The following is a 15,128-nucleotide window of genomic DNA, read 5'->3' as shown; positions in this document are numbered from 1 at the left end:
CAATGCTGTGGCTGAGTTTATATGGAAATATAAAATGTAAATTTGAAATATATACAAGCATATTTATAACATACATGTAGTAACTACACATGCAAATGTAAATAATATTATATATATGTATATTAAATTATATATTACATGTGTTTATGTATAAATTACATTCTATTCTCCTCAAATAATGTATCTCCTTAAATAATGTTCAATGGTACCAAAGCGCTAAGCATAAATTGATTCAATGCAAACAAAGCATACATTAAATAAGGAAATCAAAAGTTAAAGCAGTCTCTACAAATATTGAAGCTACTAAAACAACTCCAGAGGAAATGCAAATATAAAACAGTGATAATGTTACTTGAAGTTATATCATTACACAAGTGTCTTTCCATTTAATTTCACATTATCATAACATATTAGCACCATAAATCAGACTAGTGCACATGCATTATTCAGTGAATTATTATTTGTTAAAGATAAGTTATTTATTGTTTATGCAAACACCAAGAGACATTCAGTGTTATTAGCTAAATCATATCAGACAAAAAAATATCTATCGCATTGGATAACACAAGCTTTGTCTGGCTTCTATAAATATTTTACAACTCTGAAATTTCATATTTTGATGTTCTGGACTTAATTACTAACTTCTCGATATATATCATGTGAGCATACAAAATGACGGGGTTAAAATGAGCTATTCTGTTTTAATTTCTAGTGTGGAGTCTTAGGACGGGATTCAGCTGAGCTCTCACAGCTAGCTACCAGTAGACTGTGTTGTCCATGTTCCCTCAGCAGATTTCACTGATTTGGGGATCACCCTCCAGAAATTCCTGGAGTGGGCACTGACTGCAGTTGAGCAATAGAGCTTGCAGTCCACTCAGGCTGTAAGGGAGAATGTGAGTGACTCCTTGGGGCTTTTCCCGAGGCCAAAACTATGCAAATGCTTTGCACTGGGATGCAATAAGTAGAAAGGCAGAGAGAGAATACAGAAAGCAAAAGGTCATGGCTGAATTTCAGCTGACAAGAGATGCACCAATCATCAGAAATTCTCAGTGGCAGTTATTGTATATGTATGGCGCACAGGAAAGTTTGGGCATCACACCAATTGACAGTGATGACGAACAGCTGGTAGCAACTTTTGAAATTAGCTTCTCTAGAACTTTACAATCATTTGTCAGAGATTCATTTACTCTAATGCCAGAAGAGACCATAGCGACATACAGTCTAATGTCCTGTCTATAACAAGCTAAATAATTACACCAAAGAATTCCTGTCTCAAACTCATAACTTCTGATTGAGATACAAACACTTTCTTGTATCTCCCACATGCTGTAAGCACTTAGTAGGATTATACAGTAGTTAACAGAAAGGACTGTTACATATCCTATGAAAGCTTTTAGGTTTAGCTGGAGAATGACTGAGAATCTCAGCTGTTGCTTTTCCCGTCTCTGACTGGACCCTGAAAATGATTCTGGACAGATAGAAATGTCAAGGATCTTTTAAAGTTGGGCTCATCCAGACACTTAAGTTGCAGTAAAGCTGCACCAGAACAGAAGCAAACCACCAATACTGTATGGGGAGGTTAAAGCATGGCTTAGTTGACTACAGGTCTTAAAACTGTAGTGCCATCATGTATTCTCAGTGGTCTATTTTCTTTCATCTGCTTCATCAAACTCCAGGGAAGTGATCACTTACTTACTATAGACAGGCAAGATGGGAAAGAGATGAAGAAAGGAAGAAAGGAACATCCTGCTAAACTTCTCACAAAATTCTGCCCTAGAATGAGACAGCAAGTTGTCCTGTGGGAAGACAGAACAAGTGCAAGAAACTTTCGTTGCTCTGGAGGAAAAAAAGGTTATATTCCAAAGGATATTGCCTTTCCTGCCTGGTTTGGGCAATTGATCTCACCCTACTATGCTAGCTTGATAGACAGACTGCTCTAGTTGACAGTTGAAACTGATGAGGTAACTTCGGCTATATCTAAAATATGCGTTGCAGTCAGTATTCAGCCCCCACTGATGATTCAACTTTTGGGTTGCTACAGTTGCACAATAAAACATCTGCTCTTACTGCAACAAAAGTAAAATCTAACACCTCCCGGCATCTTCCCACTCCTCCCAAAAGTGGCTGAAAATCAAATATACAAAACAAATCTTAAAATATTTTTGCTCACACAATCAACTTAAAATGGTATTGGCAGTTGCAAGATTTCCTTCTAATTTTTCCCCTTTTGCATAAGAATCCAGACTTTATGTTTTACAATTTTTCCACTGAAGTCTTGCACCATTAACAGATCCCAGGGAGTAGGAAGAGATATAGATAAAAATCAATATATATTTTTGGCACTTTCTGATTTCTGTTTACTTGGGTTATCCTGGCTAATGTTTTTTTATTGTTTCACTTGTGCAAAGTTTTATTTAATAAAATATTTTATAAGATGCTATATATATAATATATATATCATAAATAATATATGACTATATAAATATGACTATTATTAATAATAGTCATAAATAATAAATATGACTATATAGTAGTCATGAAATACCTTTTGCTAACAGTTCTACTTGCAAATATTGTCCAACTTCAGTATTAAGGATTATGAAGAAAGAAAAGAGAAACAACAAAGACAAAGTAAAAAATCATCACAACACCTGTATGCTGGAAAACTTACTTTCTTCACAAATGTTCCTAACAAGCACTTAATACCAATGAGTAGTATGAGTCTCCTAGTTTAAAAAACTGGTAAATGGTGATACAAAGCAGAAATACTCTTTGCAGTGACGAATGAGCTTTAATGCAAAACTAACTCCAGATGGCACTGTTGCCTTACATGAAAAATCGGTACCTGAAATTGTGATTTGTTGCAGGAATTTTCCACCTGGCTCACTGCAGCTTTCTTAAAAATCATATGGTGAGAGGATGTCTTTTTGGCTAAGCACCAACATTGCTATTATATGAATTGTGTGTTTGACAAGTGGTGCTGGCAGCAAATTAAATTGCTTTAATTTGAAAACTGGTTCACCATCAGAAGAACATTCAGAGATTAAATGTTGTTTACTCCAAAATACCTACCTCTACTAAGCACTCTAGTTAAAAATTGCTGTTAATAGGGGTACATAAAATAAATGCTAAGTAGTAAATACAGGAAGTGTTGGTATGTGTTGTTTTTTAAACTGTTGGTGGCTTGGGCAATCTAGTTTTTATTCCATGAGAACACAATCAATTGGTATTCTTATATAAACAGAAACACACAGTTAATCTGAACTGTGAAATAGATTTTGGTTACTTTGAAAGGCATCAATTATTGGAGGACACAGAAATCTCTATTTAAAAAGAACCCAAACAGAAAAATCTCATTAACGCTGGCTGTGACTTGACTCTGTTTGACTATAAATGAGTCAAGGTATCAGCTAAAATGGAGAAGGGAAATTATGACTGAGTACTGCCACCAGGAACTGAACATGATACTATTCAAGTTAATGACAAGTTTCAGTAGTATCAGCTGAAAACTAGCAAAAGAAAAAAAAAAAAAAAAAAGCAAAAAAAAAATCAGAGATTGTGACCTTTGACCCACAGTTTTACAGATCATTGTGGCAGTTGTAGGAAAGGATAGACACCAGAAGCATGGCTGGTATGTTAAAAACAAGCTGTAGCCAAGTCAGAAGCTTAACACAATGCAAGAGGATGCAATTTTGTGAACAACAAACCAAGAGGGTGAAATAACTACTAAAATAGCTGTCTGTGAATCCGTCTGTAAGGCACAACCTCTCAAATATTATTGTGTTCATGATACAGTGTAATCTGTCCCATTTTCAACTCAAGCAGATATAACTTTCCATACCAAAAAGTCAGATAACAATCCACATTTCGGAGGCATTAACTCTGAATTTATGAGTTATGAAATTGGTACTTTGTCAGCTGTGGTGGCTAACAAATAATAAATCTACTGCTGTCTAAACCGAAATTGAATGCATGAGTTTACAAGCAGAGGTTGACCTAAAGATATTATAGTGGGAGATGCATTCTACAGATATTGAACCAGTTAATGTGATTTATAAACAAATACAATACATTTTCAATTTGAAACAATTGTCAACAAAGCAACTAGAAAATCGAAATAACAGATTTTCATTTTGGTCTTTTAGTAGAATTTTACATACATGCTGATGCAGTTAGCATTTAGATGGTATCGTGTTTGGCTGTATTAGACAATATAAATCTTGTGCTTTCTTACAACATATTATAAGGTCAATATTACTCTGCAAACATTACTCTAATCATCTTAACAGAAAGATGCCTTCAGAGTCTAATCTATGATGAAACTTCATTTTACAGTTTAGTTCTTCCACCAAATATATTATACACATCAGCTAGCAGTATAAATAGTTAGCTTTGACCCCAGAAAGTACTGCATATATGCAGTGTGGATTTTATTCATTGATGACCTAAACAAAAATTGAAATTTCACTGTTCTAGGGAACTTCTATATCTTGTAGACTGCATGGTGATCCTCATTCAGAGTGACAGATTACTAGATTACAACAGGTGGAATTAATGTGAACTCTTCTAAAAGAAATACAACAAGGAAGTGTAATACATTTCCTTGGTGCCTGTGGGAATGTGGGGTGGAGGCAAAAGAATGCCAGAAACTGAAAGAAATATTCCCTCTGACACAAGATTCAAGTAGTAGCTCCAGAATTAAGACTATAATGGAGGTAAAAAGATGCTAGAAACCTGGTGACAAAAGAAACCTCTAAACAGCATTTTTGAGAGCAAGTTTTCACAAATATTACTGCTGTAGTTATTACTGTGGTAGCTTTAAGCTTTTTGTTTGTAAGAATGCCTCATAAATTATGCTTTGATATTAGACTATTTTGAACTATAGGAGATATTCACAAGCAAATGGACTGATGAATTCACATTTTAAAGAAAAAAAAATATATAAAAATCTGTAATATCCCATTTCATTTGTAGCTTCTCTAACCAGTAAGTGCATCTATATAGGGTTAGATTGTCTGATAAAAGCTCATCTGCACACCCGCAAAACAGCTCAGAGAGACAGTGGCAGGAGGGGCAGAACAGAAAATACCCTGTTGAGCTACTCCCAAATCTCTCCCAGGAGCCATCAGCCCCAAATTCTGGATTTCTGAGGAACGCCCTGTCCAGGCTCCTCCCAAGAGGAACCCATGACAATGAGACATGCGGAGCAGCTATCTATATCACCTTTCCCATTTCAGATGGTTACAGCCTAGGGGTTGAACGCATTACAGGATGTGGGGAAAAAAAGCAGTTTGGTATGCTACAGGATTTATCATGGGATATTTAAGGGAGGAACCAAAATTGAATAAAGGGATGGATTTAGGTGATTTGGGGAGGAACAAGAGTGGGAAAATAGAGAAAGAGGTTAAAAATTGACAGCTGCATGTCAATAGTTTGTTGTTCAGCACACTTGTCCAAATGTGCCTCGTGCCTGAGCTGTGCAGTCTGTTTTATCTTCTTACTAAATTACTTTCTAACACTTTCCTGAGTTGATACCATGTACATGTGTACGGATGGGGGTGTAACTGGAGCCAGACCATGGGTCAGAGTGCCCATCTGTCTGCAGTGCAGCAACTAGAGAGTGCTGCTTTGCAAGCAAGCACGTAATTGCTAGATATGATCAAGCTGGACCAGTGAGTGAATAGACAAACTGGGCTAGGAGCAAGGGGTGCATGGGTCTCTAAGGGCCAGTTCTGGATGCAGGAGGGCCTGTGCACCTCCAGGAAAGAAAGCACAGCTACTGGAACCTGGGATGACCTGGCCAGCTGCATGTGTGTGCACACTACAGTCTGTACCAGCAACTGGTGTACAGCTGAAGCCTCAAGGGTATGTATTTTCAGATGTCAGCAGCTGGAGAGGCTGGGATCCAGGGACCAGACTAGGTGTATAAGCCCAAGTGCTGGAAAGATCCAACTTATACATGTATAGTCTCACTAGACTTCCATTCTGTCCAGACAGAGAAGGGAGCAGGATAAGGCCATTGGTGCTGCCTGTGTTCACGTGAGCACTCTGAGCACCTGTCCATGATCTATATGGTTGGCCACGTGTATATACATCTATATATGTAGTTTCCATATGTTCTGTGTACACATGCCTGCTGGGAATACAACTTCAGCCTCCCTACTGGTTGGAGCTGGCGACAAGGAGCTACAGCAGCCTCAATCCAGTTGCTGGATCCAGCAAGATGTATTTTCATTTACAATATTTAGGGTTTAAAATATTCAGTATCAGTGGTAAAAGAAGAAAATATGAGACATTTGTATAACCTCTAAGATACTTATTAATATTCTAAATACTTTTAATATGTGTTGTTTTTTATGTCCCTTAAAAAGAAAAGGGGGGGGGGGGGGGGGGAGGTAAGGTTGCAGAATATTTATGCAATTTCTCCATCCCCTTCCTGGCTAGAATACAAAGCATATTCTTGGGACCTGTCCCTGGCTGTACAGAAGTAATACATATCCTGAAAACAGGCCTTCTGTCCTTTCCTGTTACTGCATTTTCTTAAATTATTAGCAGGCATGCATCCCCATTGTCAGTAGAAACTTCTATATTTGGATTTAGTCTGTCAGGACATTGTGCCACTTCATTGGTCTCTCAGACATGTTTTGGCAACTGTTCTAGAACCCTACCTAAAGTTGAGCCCTAAGAAGCTCAGGTAACCTCTGATTTCTTTATCATTTTTGAATTGAAGTTATGGAATCACACAACTAAACTCCAGTTCTATAAACCTCAGAACAAAGAGATTATTGCTTAATTATTTCACTCAAACAGTGAATAAAAGAAATATCATATGGTCTAGGCTTTTAGCAATATACATTAAAAAAAATCAGTAACGTAAAGCATCTGACTATGTATTAAGGGTGACGTACCTTTGATTTCATTTTTCTCCATTTCTTTCACTGTCTGAACAAACAGCAACTGACTCTCTGTAAGTGGCCAACTATTATATAACACTAATGCCTGTATGATATACTTGTGACACTGTGAAAGAAAATGCAATATGTTAACATGTTGAGGACATAACTACAGAAAGTATTTAAAAACCCTGTAGGTTAGTAAAGTAGCAGCCATTGAACTCAGCAAATGAAACACATGATTAATTTACAAGCCTGCACATTACAATATTCACAAGAAGCTTAAAAAATTAGTGTTAATTCCACAGATTTTATTTTAATTCCTGTGAAATTAAACAATTACTCATGTGTTTAATGAACTGAAACTAAATTGGACTATACAATAAGGAGCTACATTCCATTAAGTCTTCCATGTTACTTTCCTGTGTATGCCATGTGCTAAGACAAAGAATTCTCTTTCATTTTAAGACCTACTACAGAGCTTTGAGCACTAATACCAGCATTCAATAATATCACAAAGTGAGGTAGAGATGGCTGGGTAAGTAGATTGTCTGAAACATTTTTTACACTGAACAGGAAATGATCCCAATACTTTTAAAAAATTGTTTTCCAACTCTTAAAGCCAGTATTTAGTCAAAGAAAAAATACTGGAAATTAGTTATCAATGATTTATTTTTCTTATAATATTCTGTTGCAATTGAACTCAATTATCAGGAAGAAACCATAGAGAAACATGGAAACAGAGAAAAAAGCAATGCTAAAACAAAATATTATTTTCTAAGAAACTAATACTAGGTAAAGTTAAGAGAAATTCACAATTTTGACATCCCTCTCTAAGCAACTCTAGGCTGAAGAAGCATGTGTGTGTGTTACTAAAGCATTCAGCTGACTGGCAATTGGTGCTTCTGCAGCAGAATTAGTAAAGCTGGCCTTTTCTTACATTACATGTCAAAGAATAGTCACATTGAAACATCAGAAGTTTAACTTGTTACTGGTACTTTTTGTCTCTTAGCTGCAAGCCATGTTATATTTGAATTTAACTTGGTATGTGAAGAATGCCTGAGGACTAAATACATCTACCTCCTTGATTTGAAAACAAAAATGACCCCTTGTTAGTTGGTTATTCATATAGGTACATTATCCTTTCTCCACAGGCTCACTCAGAATCTAACAACAATCTTAATTTTGGTTTCCTCATTCATGCCTCAGGATATCAGATCTCCACATGCACTAAAAGAATTATCAATACCTCTTCACTGAATTCCCCACTAAATTCCAGTAATTTGAAATCTCTTACTTGTTGTGGGCTTCCACGATTATTTTCAAAGTTTTCTAAGAGGAGGGATTCTTCTTCTAATGTAAATAAACCTTCTTTTAAAGGTCCCAGCTTGAAAGAAGCTTTGGTATCCTTTGGAGTTGAAATATGACCTTTTTTTTTGAATACACCAGTTTCTGAATCCTTCTTTGTAATGCTTTGAATAATCTGGGTTTTACTTCCTGCAAGATGATTAGAAATGTAAGTGTTAATTTCCAGAAGTTCTGTGAACTACTAGTATAAAGTAAACAGATGCCACCAGAAACTATACAAAGAATTACTACTATAGTCAATTTTCTCATGCTGCATTGTGATCATAAGGTTCTAATTAAAGTTATGCTTGTTATCCTGATTTCATTCTTCATACAAATCACAAACCTCTTCATAGTAAGAAATTTGAAAAAGACTGTATAACCAACTGTTGTTACTCTTTATAAAAAAAGCTTATAATCTGTTTCCCTGCAAAATCCACACTCCTCTCCAACACTAACCATCACAGCACTGTGCTATATATTACATAATATGGATAGCCTCATACTCTATATAATGGATACCCAATTAACCTAATTTAATAAATTGTGTAAATTTGCAGAAGGAGGGGAGAGATACATTTGCCACAGTTTTGGCAACTGCTATCCTTACAGAAGTCTCTTACATCAACCTGACACAAAGGTCATAGATGACAGCTCAAACAAAGCTAGTCTTGAAAAGATGTATAGAACAATATGTAATCTATCTTTTATAAAGTTATATCCTGATCTCTTACAGGAGGTATTGATGTGGAAAAACTGTGAAACCAGGAATATGCTAAATAAAGGCTATAATAGAAGTATTAGTCCAGAAAATTTAAACCTGTGCATATCCACACAAAATGAAAATCTTTCAAAAGGGAAGTGTGCAAGAGTAGGTAATTCTTTCTCAGGCTAAAGACGTGAAGACTACAGTGGGATTTATGTAAAATTTGTACCCACCTCTTGTGACAGATGGAAGAAAAATATAACCCTAGGAATTCTGAATGCAGGTGAAAATGAATAACACTAGCTTAATACTCAGTCTGATATTCTAAAAAGTCTCTGAGATATATACAGAGAAATCTCATTGTTATATATACTCTCGTGTTTGTTTTTGTTTTATCCTCCCATAACTTTAGTCTGTGTTTTCAAATGTGTAATCTCAGAGAAAGATCTCAGAGAAGTATTCTTTTCTACTGTAAAGAAACAATCCCGACTGCAAATGGAAGAATAATTCTGCATACAGACTTTTTCCAATTGGATAACTTGCCTTGAAGTTACCATTCACAATGTTTGTATAAACATTTCTAATAAGGAATGATCTTCAATGCCTGCTTGAGCACTGTCATAAAGCAATGGTGCAAAGAATTTACCAAAAGGTAGCTTTAAAGTAGCGAAGCCAAATAAATGTACTCCTTGTAGTCAACAGAGGTGAGCTCCTCTGCAGTGAGTGGTTTCTAGGTTTTAGGAGCTCTGCAGCTGTCCTCTGGAGAAGCCTACCTCTAAGTGTTATGGTAAATGGGATTCAAGGGAGGTGATATTCTTTAGGCTGTAATTAACTTTCAGGAATGCCTCAATGTCCTCTTCTTTTCACTCTCCTAAACCTGAAGAGCGTAAGTATTCAATAATTCTATAATAGTTTGCCAAGGGGATGATCCTACCATAACGATAACTCAGTTTAGAATGATGTAATCCTACATGAGACCACATGCTGGCCGGAAAATTCCCTGAAAAGCATACACAAGCAAAATAACACTTCTAGCCTTTGTCACCAGGTGGTGCTGTTACATCAAATTAATTTTCTTCTTGCATACCTATCCGTTCATCTCGGTTTTTGTAAGCAAACTTCTGACTAGAAGGAACTCACATCTACCTTGATTAGGCAGTGCCTTCTGGATTTTTTTTTTTCTTTTCTCTCTCTCTCTCTCTTTTTTTTTTTTTTTTTTTTTTTTTTAAGAGAACAAGTGAATCTTGTATTGTATGTCCATTTGTACAAATCCCTACCTGAATTTCTCATCATTATGTATGGAGGTTCCAATGCTGTTATTGTACAGGGCATAATTTCCTAAAACTTCTGGCAACAGTAAAGAAACATGCTTTAATAGTGCTATAAATTGCACCTACACACGCTCAGCAGGTTCAGTAATGTGATGCTGTCACACTTTTTATACTGTGTACATTTCATAATCTTTTTGTTTGTTTGTTCTGATTATCTGAAAGACTTGAAACATTTTCACAACAGGTGGGCTTTGTGATATATAGAATACCTATATTTTGGAAGAGAACTTCAATATTAAAGCACATGGTGTAGTATTGTGAAAATAATAAGAAAAATCAGCAAATAGTCACTACCTCACAGTTTTTCCTTCCAAATGATGCATCTCTGCATACTCACACACACTTAAATGGCATCATAATATTAATTTCACTTTCAAATACATTATAAAATCATACAAACATAGAATTCACTAAAAGAAAATAAATCATTACTACTTTTTTCCAGTTAGAATTCAGTGGCTCCACTTCTGAATATGAACATGAAATGACAACACTCCTATTTTCAAGCATGTTACTGTAACTGAATCTCTTAGTCTTATGTGCTGAAATAAAAGCCTAATGTGCGTGTATTATTTCTGAGGATATTTTGAAAAGTTCCTCCTGTCTATCTCCCCTGCTTGCAGTGGCAAAGACAAAATGTCCCCGTTAGTTATTCTGCTCCATCTTCTCCCTTCCCACATCAGCTGGAACCCATTTCTCTTCTTTCTTCTGATACTGCCTTTCAAATTATTCCAGTCTTCAGACTATGATCTTTGTCAACAAGCTGGTTTTCTGAAGGAATTTTTTTCTTCACATTACTGAGGATAACTTGGAAATTTATTTCAAGTATTTGTACTGTTAATCCTAATCTCAGCTATCCTGTGCCTTTCCTACTTTTTTCACCAGTTTACTGTTAAATTTACTAATCCATTCCTACATCCAAAAACAGTAATCAAAAGCAACCGTTGATTACCATGGTAATTCAGTCAGAGTAACATGGTGGTTTCTCCATGACTTCCTTTAAATACTTACTTTGTCATCTGATGAATTACATTTTAAGAGCATATTCTCTGTTGCATTTAATTTCGCTTTACTGGAAATAGCAAGATGCGTGTTTCATAAACATGAAGAAATTAGTTAATTTTCCCATGAAACATTGGAAATTTAGATTTTTTATTTTTTTTTTCCTAAAGCATCAAGTTGCAAAACTATACAGTTCAAAATAGTGAAGATGAACACATGAAATACAATGCTATTTTGGGCTTTAGCAAAGCAATAATCTGGTATCTGTACATTTTGTCTTTGCCTTAGGATCTGAATATGCTCAAACAGGCAGAAACTGATTGATTTACAGAGGATTCATTGTTTAAAATTCTTCATAAAAGGACTTAAGAATTTAATCTTACAATGCTGGTGCATAGTGGTGTACATGGAGAGTACAGTAGCTGACTTGATTGCTTATAAACAATTGCTTTATTTAAGTGAATTTGTAATGCTTATGAAGATTACAAGATTGTGAAGATTTTCAAAATGAAAACTATAGATGTAGTGGAAAATTCAAAATATGACATAATATTACTAGTAAAATTGATATGTCTTAATAAGTGAAGTGTATATAAAACTAAAACAAATGAAGATTAGGCAAAAAAAAAAAAGTCACAACAGTAGCTGATCTCAAATCTGCTAGATACAATAAATGTAGCAGAAACATGTAGAACATACATCATTTACATTAAAAATGATCTAAGTATTGCAGGGACAACTGTAGAAAATACACCTAAGAATCACATATCTCATTAAGTTGTATTTATTGCTTCTGAACAGAAAAATTAAGCACCACTTAGAACTCAAATGTCAATCAACTGGCTGAACATAATTTTAGATGACAAAACCTTTCAATACAGCTTCTTTTCTAGCTTCTTGAATACCCCAGCCCTAATGTTATCAAACCATAAAAATGCCAGTAACAAACAACTGTTATCTGATCATAGCTCTTGAACACTGAGTTTGGCAAAACTTAAACTTGTGAAAGCCTAGAATTGAAGCATTAAAGAGGACACCTCGATAAGCTAACTATGCTCTCTAGAGTGTGCAGGAAGTTGTCTTGTTCCATCACAGGTCTGAAAACAAAGCATTACTATAATCTCAAACTGAAGGTTGTGTCTATTCAGTCTGGTTGGAAATGAGTACCTGCTCAGTTGTACATAATATCCAAGAATACTGGATTAATTTTGCATCATGAAGAAAAAAAGGAAGGAAAAAAAAAATACAACTCATGAGACTGCCCCTATCACAGGCAGTGAATGACAGAGACTGAAAGAAACCTCTGGAAATTATCCATTTCAAATCCCCTTCTCAAAGCAGGGTCAGGTGGCTCACAGCCACTTCCAATTGTGGTTAGATTACTGTGTTTGGAGACTCCAAATAATCTCTGAGCAACCTGTTCCAATCTTTGACTGCTCTAAGAGTAAAAACAAACAAAAAAAAACGTTTATAATGCTTACTTTTACATTTCTACATTCCAGTTTGTGCCCGCTGCCTCTTGTCTTGTGAATGGGCATCACCGAGAAGAGCTTAGCTTTATTTTCTTTCTCTCCCTGTCCCCTACCCCAGGTATTTATATGCTGCCAACTTTGGACACAGAGTATATATTCACAATGTTGGTTTGCTGGATTGCACAGAGTCAGTTTTAATTAATGTCCTCTGGATTTATATTAGGTATAATCACTAGTTCCAAAGCATTTGATCAAATATGTGAATTTTAACATACTTATGAAAGATGACCTTTGAACATAGACCAGTTCTCACCATGAACAAGAGCCAAGTTGACAAGACTGCAATATAATGAACAGCAATAAAATTTAATTGAAAAAAAAAGAAAGAAAGAAAGAAAGAAAGAAAAGAAAGTACACCTTTAGTGAATAAACTTCTCAGATTCAAATTTTCAGGCAAAAAATGAGCGGAGTGGTGGCTGTTTATTTCAAATAAATTTGGGCTAAAAGGGATAACTTCCTCAGTATCTCACTTGCTGTCATAAAGTGTTGACAATATGAACATTTAATAAATTTGAAAGTCTTGGGCAAGTAGCTTTTCCTTCAGTGACTTCCATTTCCATGATGAACATTATGTAGCTGCTGTAGAGGCAGTCAAAACCAGACAGTATTTATCCTTAAGAAAATCTCATTTATTCTTTTTGTTTGTACTCTGGCTTATATGGTGGATAAGAAACCAATAACATGTGTTTCTGCTAAAAGGAGTAATGCTCAAGATGGTGCACTCAAATGATAGGGTTCAGTATAATCTATGAATATTCCACCATGAACTGCAACTTGAGCATCTTTATTTTTTTTTTTTTTTTTAAACAAAAACAAAACATTGACCTTTAAGATCAAACAAATAAAGGCAAGATCTTGAAAAGAATGTATATTTCCGTTCTCAAGGACAAGGAAAACATATGCATGAAATTTTCAGAACTGAGAAACTACTTCAATTATTCAGTCAACTCTACTTAGTTACAAAACAAGACCAATCCCCAGAAGAATAAAATAAGGATGGACATCTTATTTCAATCAATTGTTTTGGTATCTCTCCTCGTTGCTGAGGGACAAGGATCCCTATCCATTGCTCAAGAATACAGTTGATTTCACTCAATCACAAAGCCACTAGGGATTTTATGAAAAAGTGGTGGAAAATTCTATTTTCTGTGGTTATCTAAAGTTACTGTAAGAATATATATGCCATAGTGAATAAAACTGTCAAATACTGAATTCAATACTCACTATTGGAACTCAAATGTGTTTCATTACTCAAGAAATTAAAAGCAGGAATGACTGCATGGCCCTTTCCAGTGACATTCACAATTTCTTCCTCATTATCTAGGACTTGTAGTTTAAAGAACACATCTGATTTAGAAGTTTCTACTTGCACTGTGGTAGTATGTGGTGCTGTGACTTTTACTGAATACCTAAAGAAGAAAAAAAAAACAAACAACACAGCAACATGACCAACAGTCCCAGATCTTTTTTTGAAAAATACCTGAATGTTGTTCTGTGCTGGATACAAGCATTTAAAATTGAACTTGTAGCTAACTGTTTTCCTGCAATCTGATAGACTAAACTTCTTGTACTGTATTTTAGTGCAGTGAATCCATAACCAATACAATTGTGGAGGGCTGCAAAAAAGGGGGTGGTCTTGCCATTTGCTTTTTATACTACCTTATAAAATGTCCAGATACACATTCTCCCTCCTACTGTACTAGAATTTATTGAAAAGTATGGTTAGGCAGATGAGGGAGCTGTTTCAATTAAAAAGTAACACAGCAAAAGAATAAAAACACAAAGAAACAAATAACAACAAACAGCCCTCTAATTAATAATAATAATAATTAAAAAAATAATTAAGAAAAACTAAATAATGATGCTCTGATTTAATATGTTCTCTTAAAGCAATCTACATGCTCCTCTAAAGTGTGTAGAAACTCTTCTACCAGCACTGCAAGATGGAAATTGATCAGATGAATCAGAAAACAGTGTTGTGTTTCTGAATTTTATTTCTAGCTTTGTTTGACAAGCTGAAAAATATACCAAACTTTATGCCTCCTCCCCACTTGCAAAATCTTAATTTTAATGCATGTTTAATCCCCAAAAGTAACATGGAATAATATATGGATAAGATTTCAAGACTGAGCCTAGAGAAATGCAGAATACTGTTACTACAATCTTGGAACTATAGTCTGTGTACTTCATACCTGTTCTTCATTAATCAGTTGCAATATTTCAGAAAACACTTCCATTTATGATCTGTTAAAGTTGGTATTGAGTATTGATGGACCATAAAATTGAGATGCTTGTTTTAACACCTTCCTATTCTAAG

At 35.2% G+C, this 15,128-nt stretch overlaps 1 protein-coding gene across 2 annotated transcripts in view; it reads right to left on the bottom strand.

Annotated features, from left to right (window-relative positions):
• The window catches only part of ADGB (androglobin), a 114,180-nt gene that overhangs the window by 12,128 nt on the left and 86,924 nt on the right, over window positions 1–15,128 (bottom strand). For both annotated transcript variants that reach the window (XM_068677031.1, XM_068677030.1), the window contains 3 exons: window positions 14,036–14,220; window positions 8,191–8,390; window positions 6,909–7,020 (listed from right to left, as the gene is read on the bottom strand). In XM_068677031.1, the coding sequence (XP_068533132.1) occupies window positions 6,909–7,020; window positions 8,191–8,390; window positions 14,036–14,220 (497 nt within the window). The remainder of the gene's footprint in view (window positions 1–6,908; window positions 7,021–8,190; window positions 8,391–14,035; window positions 14,221–15,128) is intronic.

This window comes from Anas acuta, chromosome 3 (assembly GCF_963932015.1).
Source record: "Anas acuta chromosome 3, bAnaAcu1.1, whole genome shotgun sequence".
Classification (NCBI taxonomy): Eukaryota; Metazoa; Chordata; class Aves; order Anseriformes; family Anatidae; genus Anas; species Anas acuta.
The sequence above is the reverse complement of the archived record's forward strand: the minus strand, read 5'-3'. Positions and strand labels throughout refer to the sequence as shown.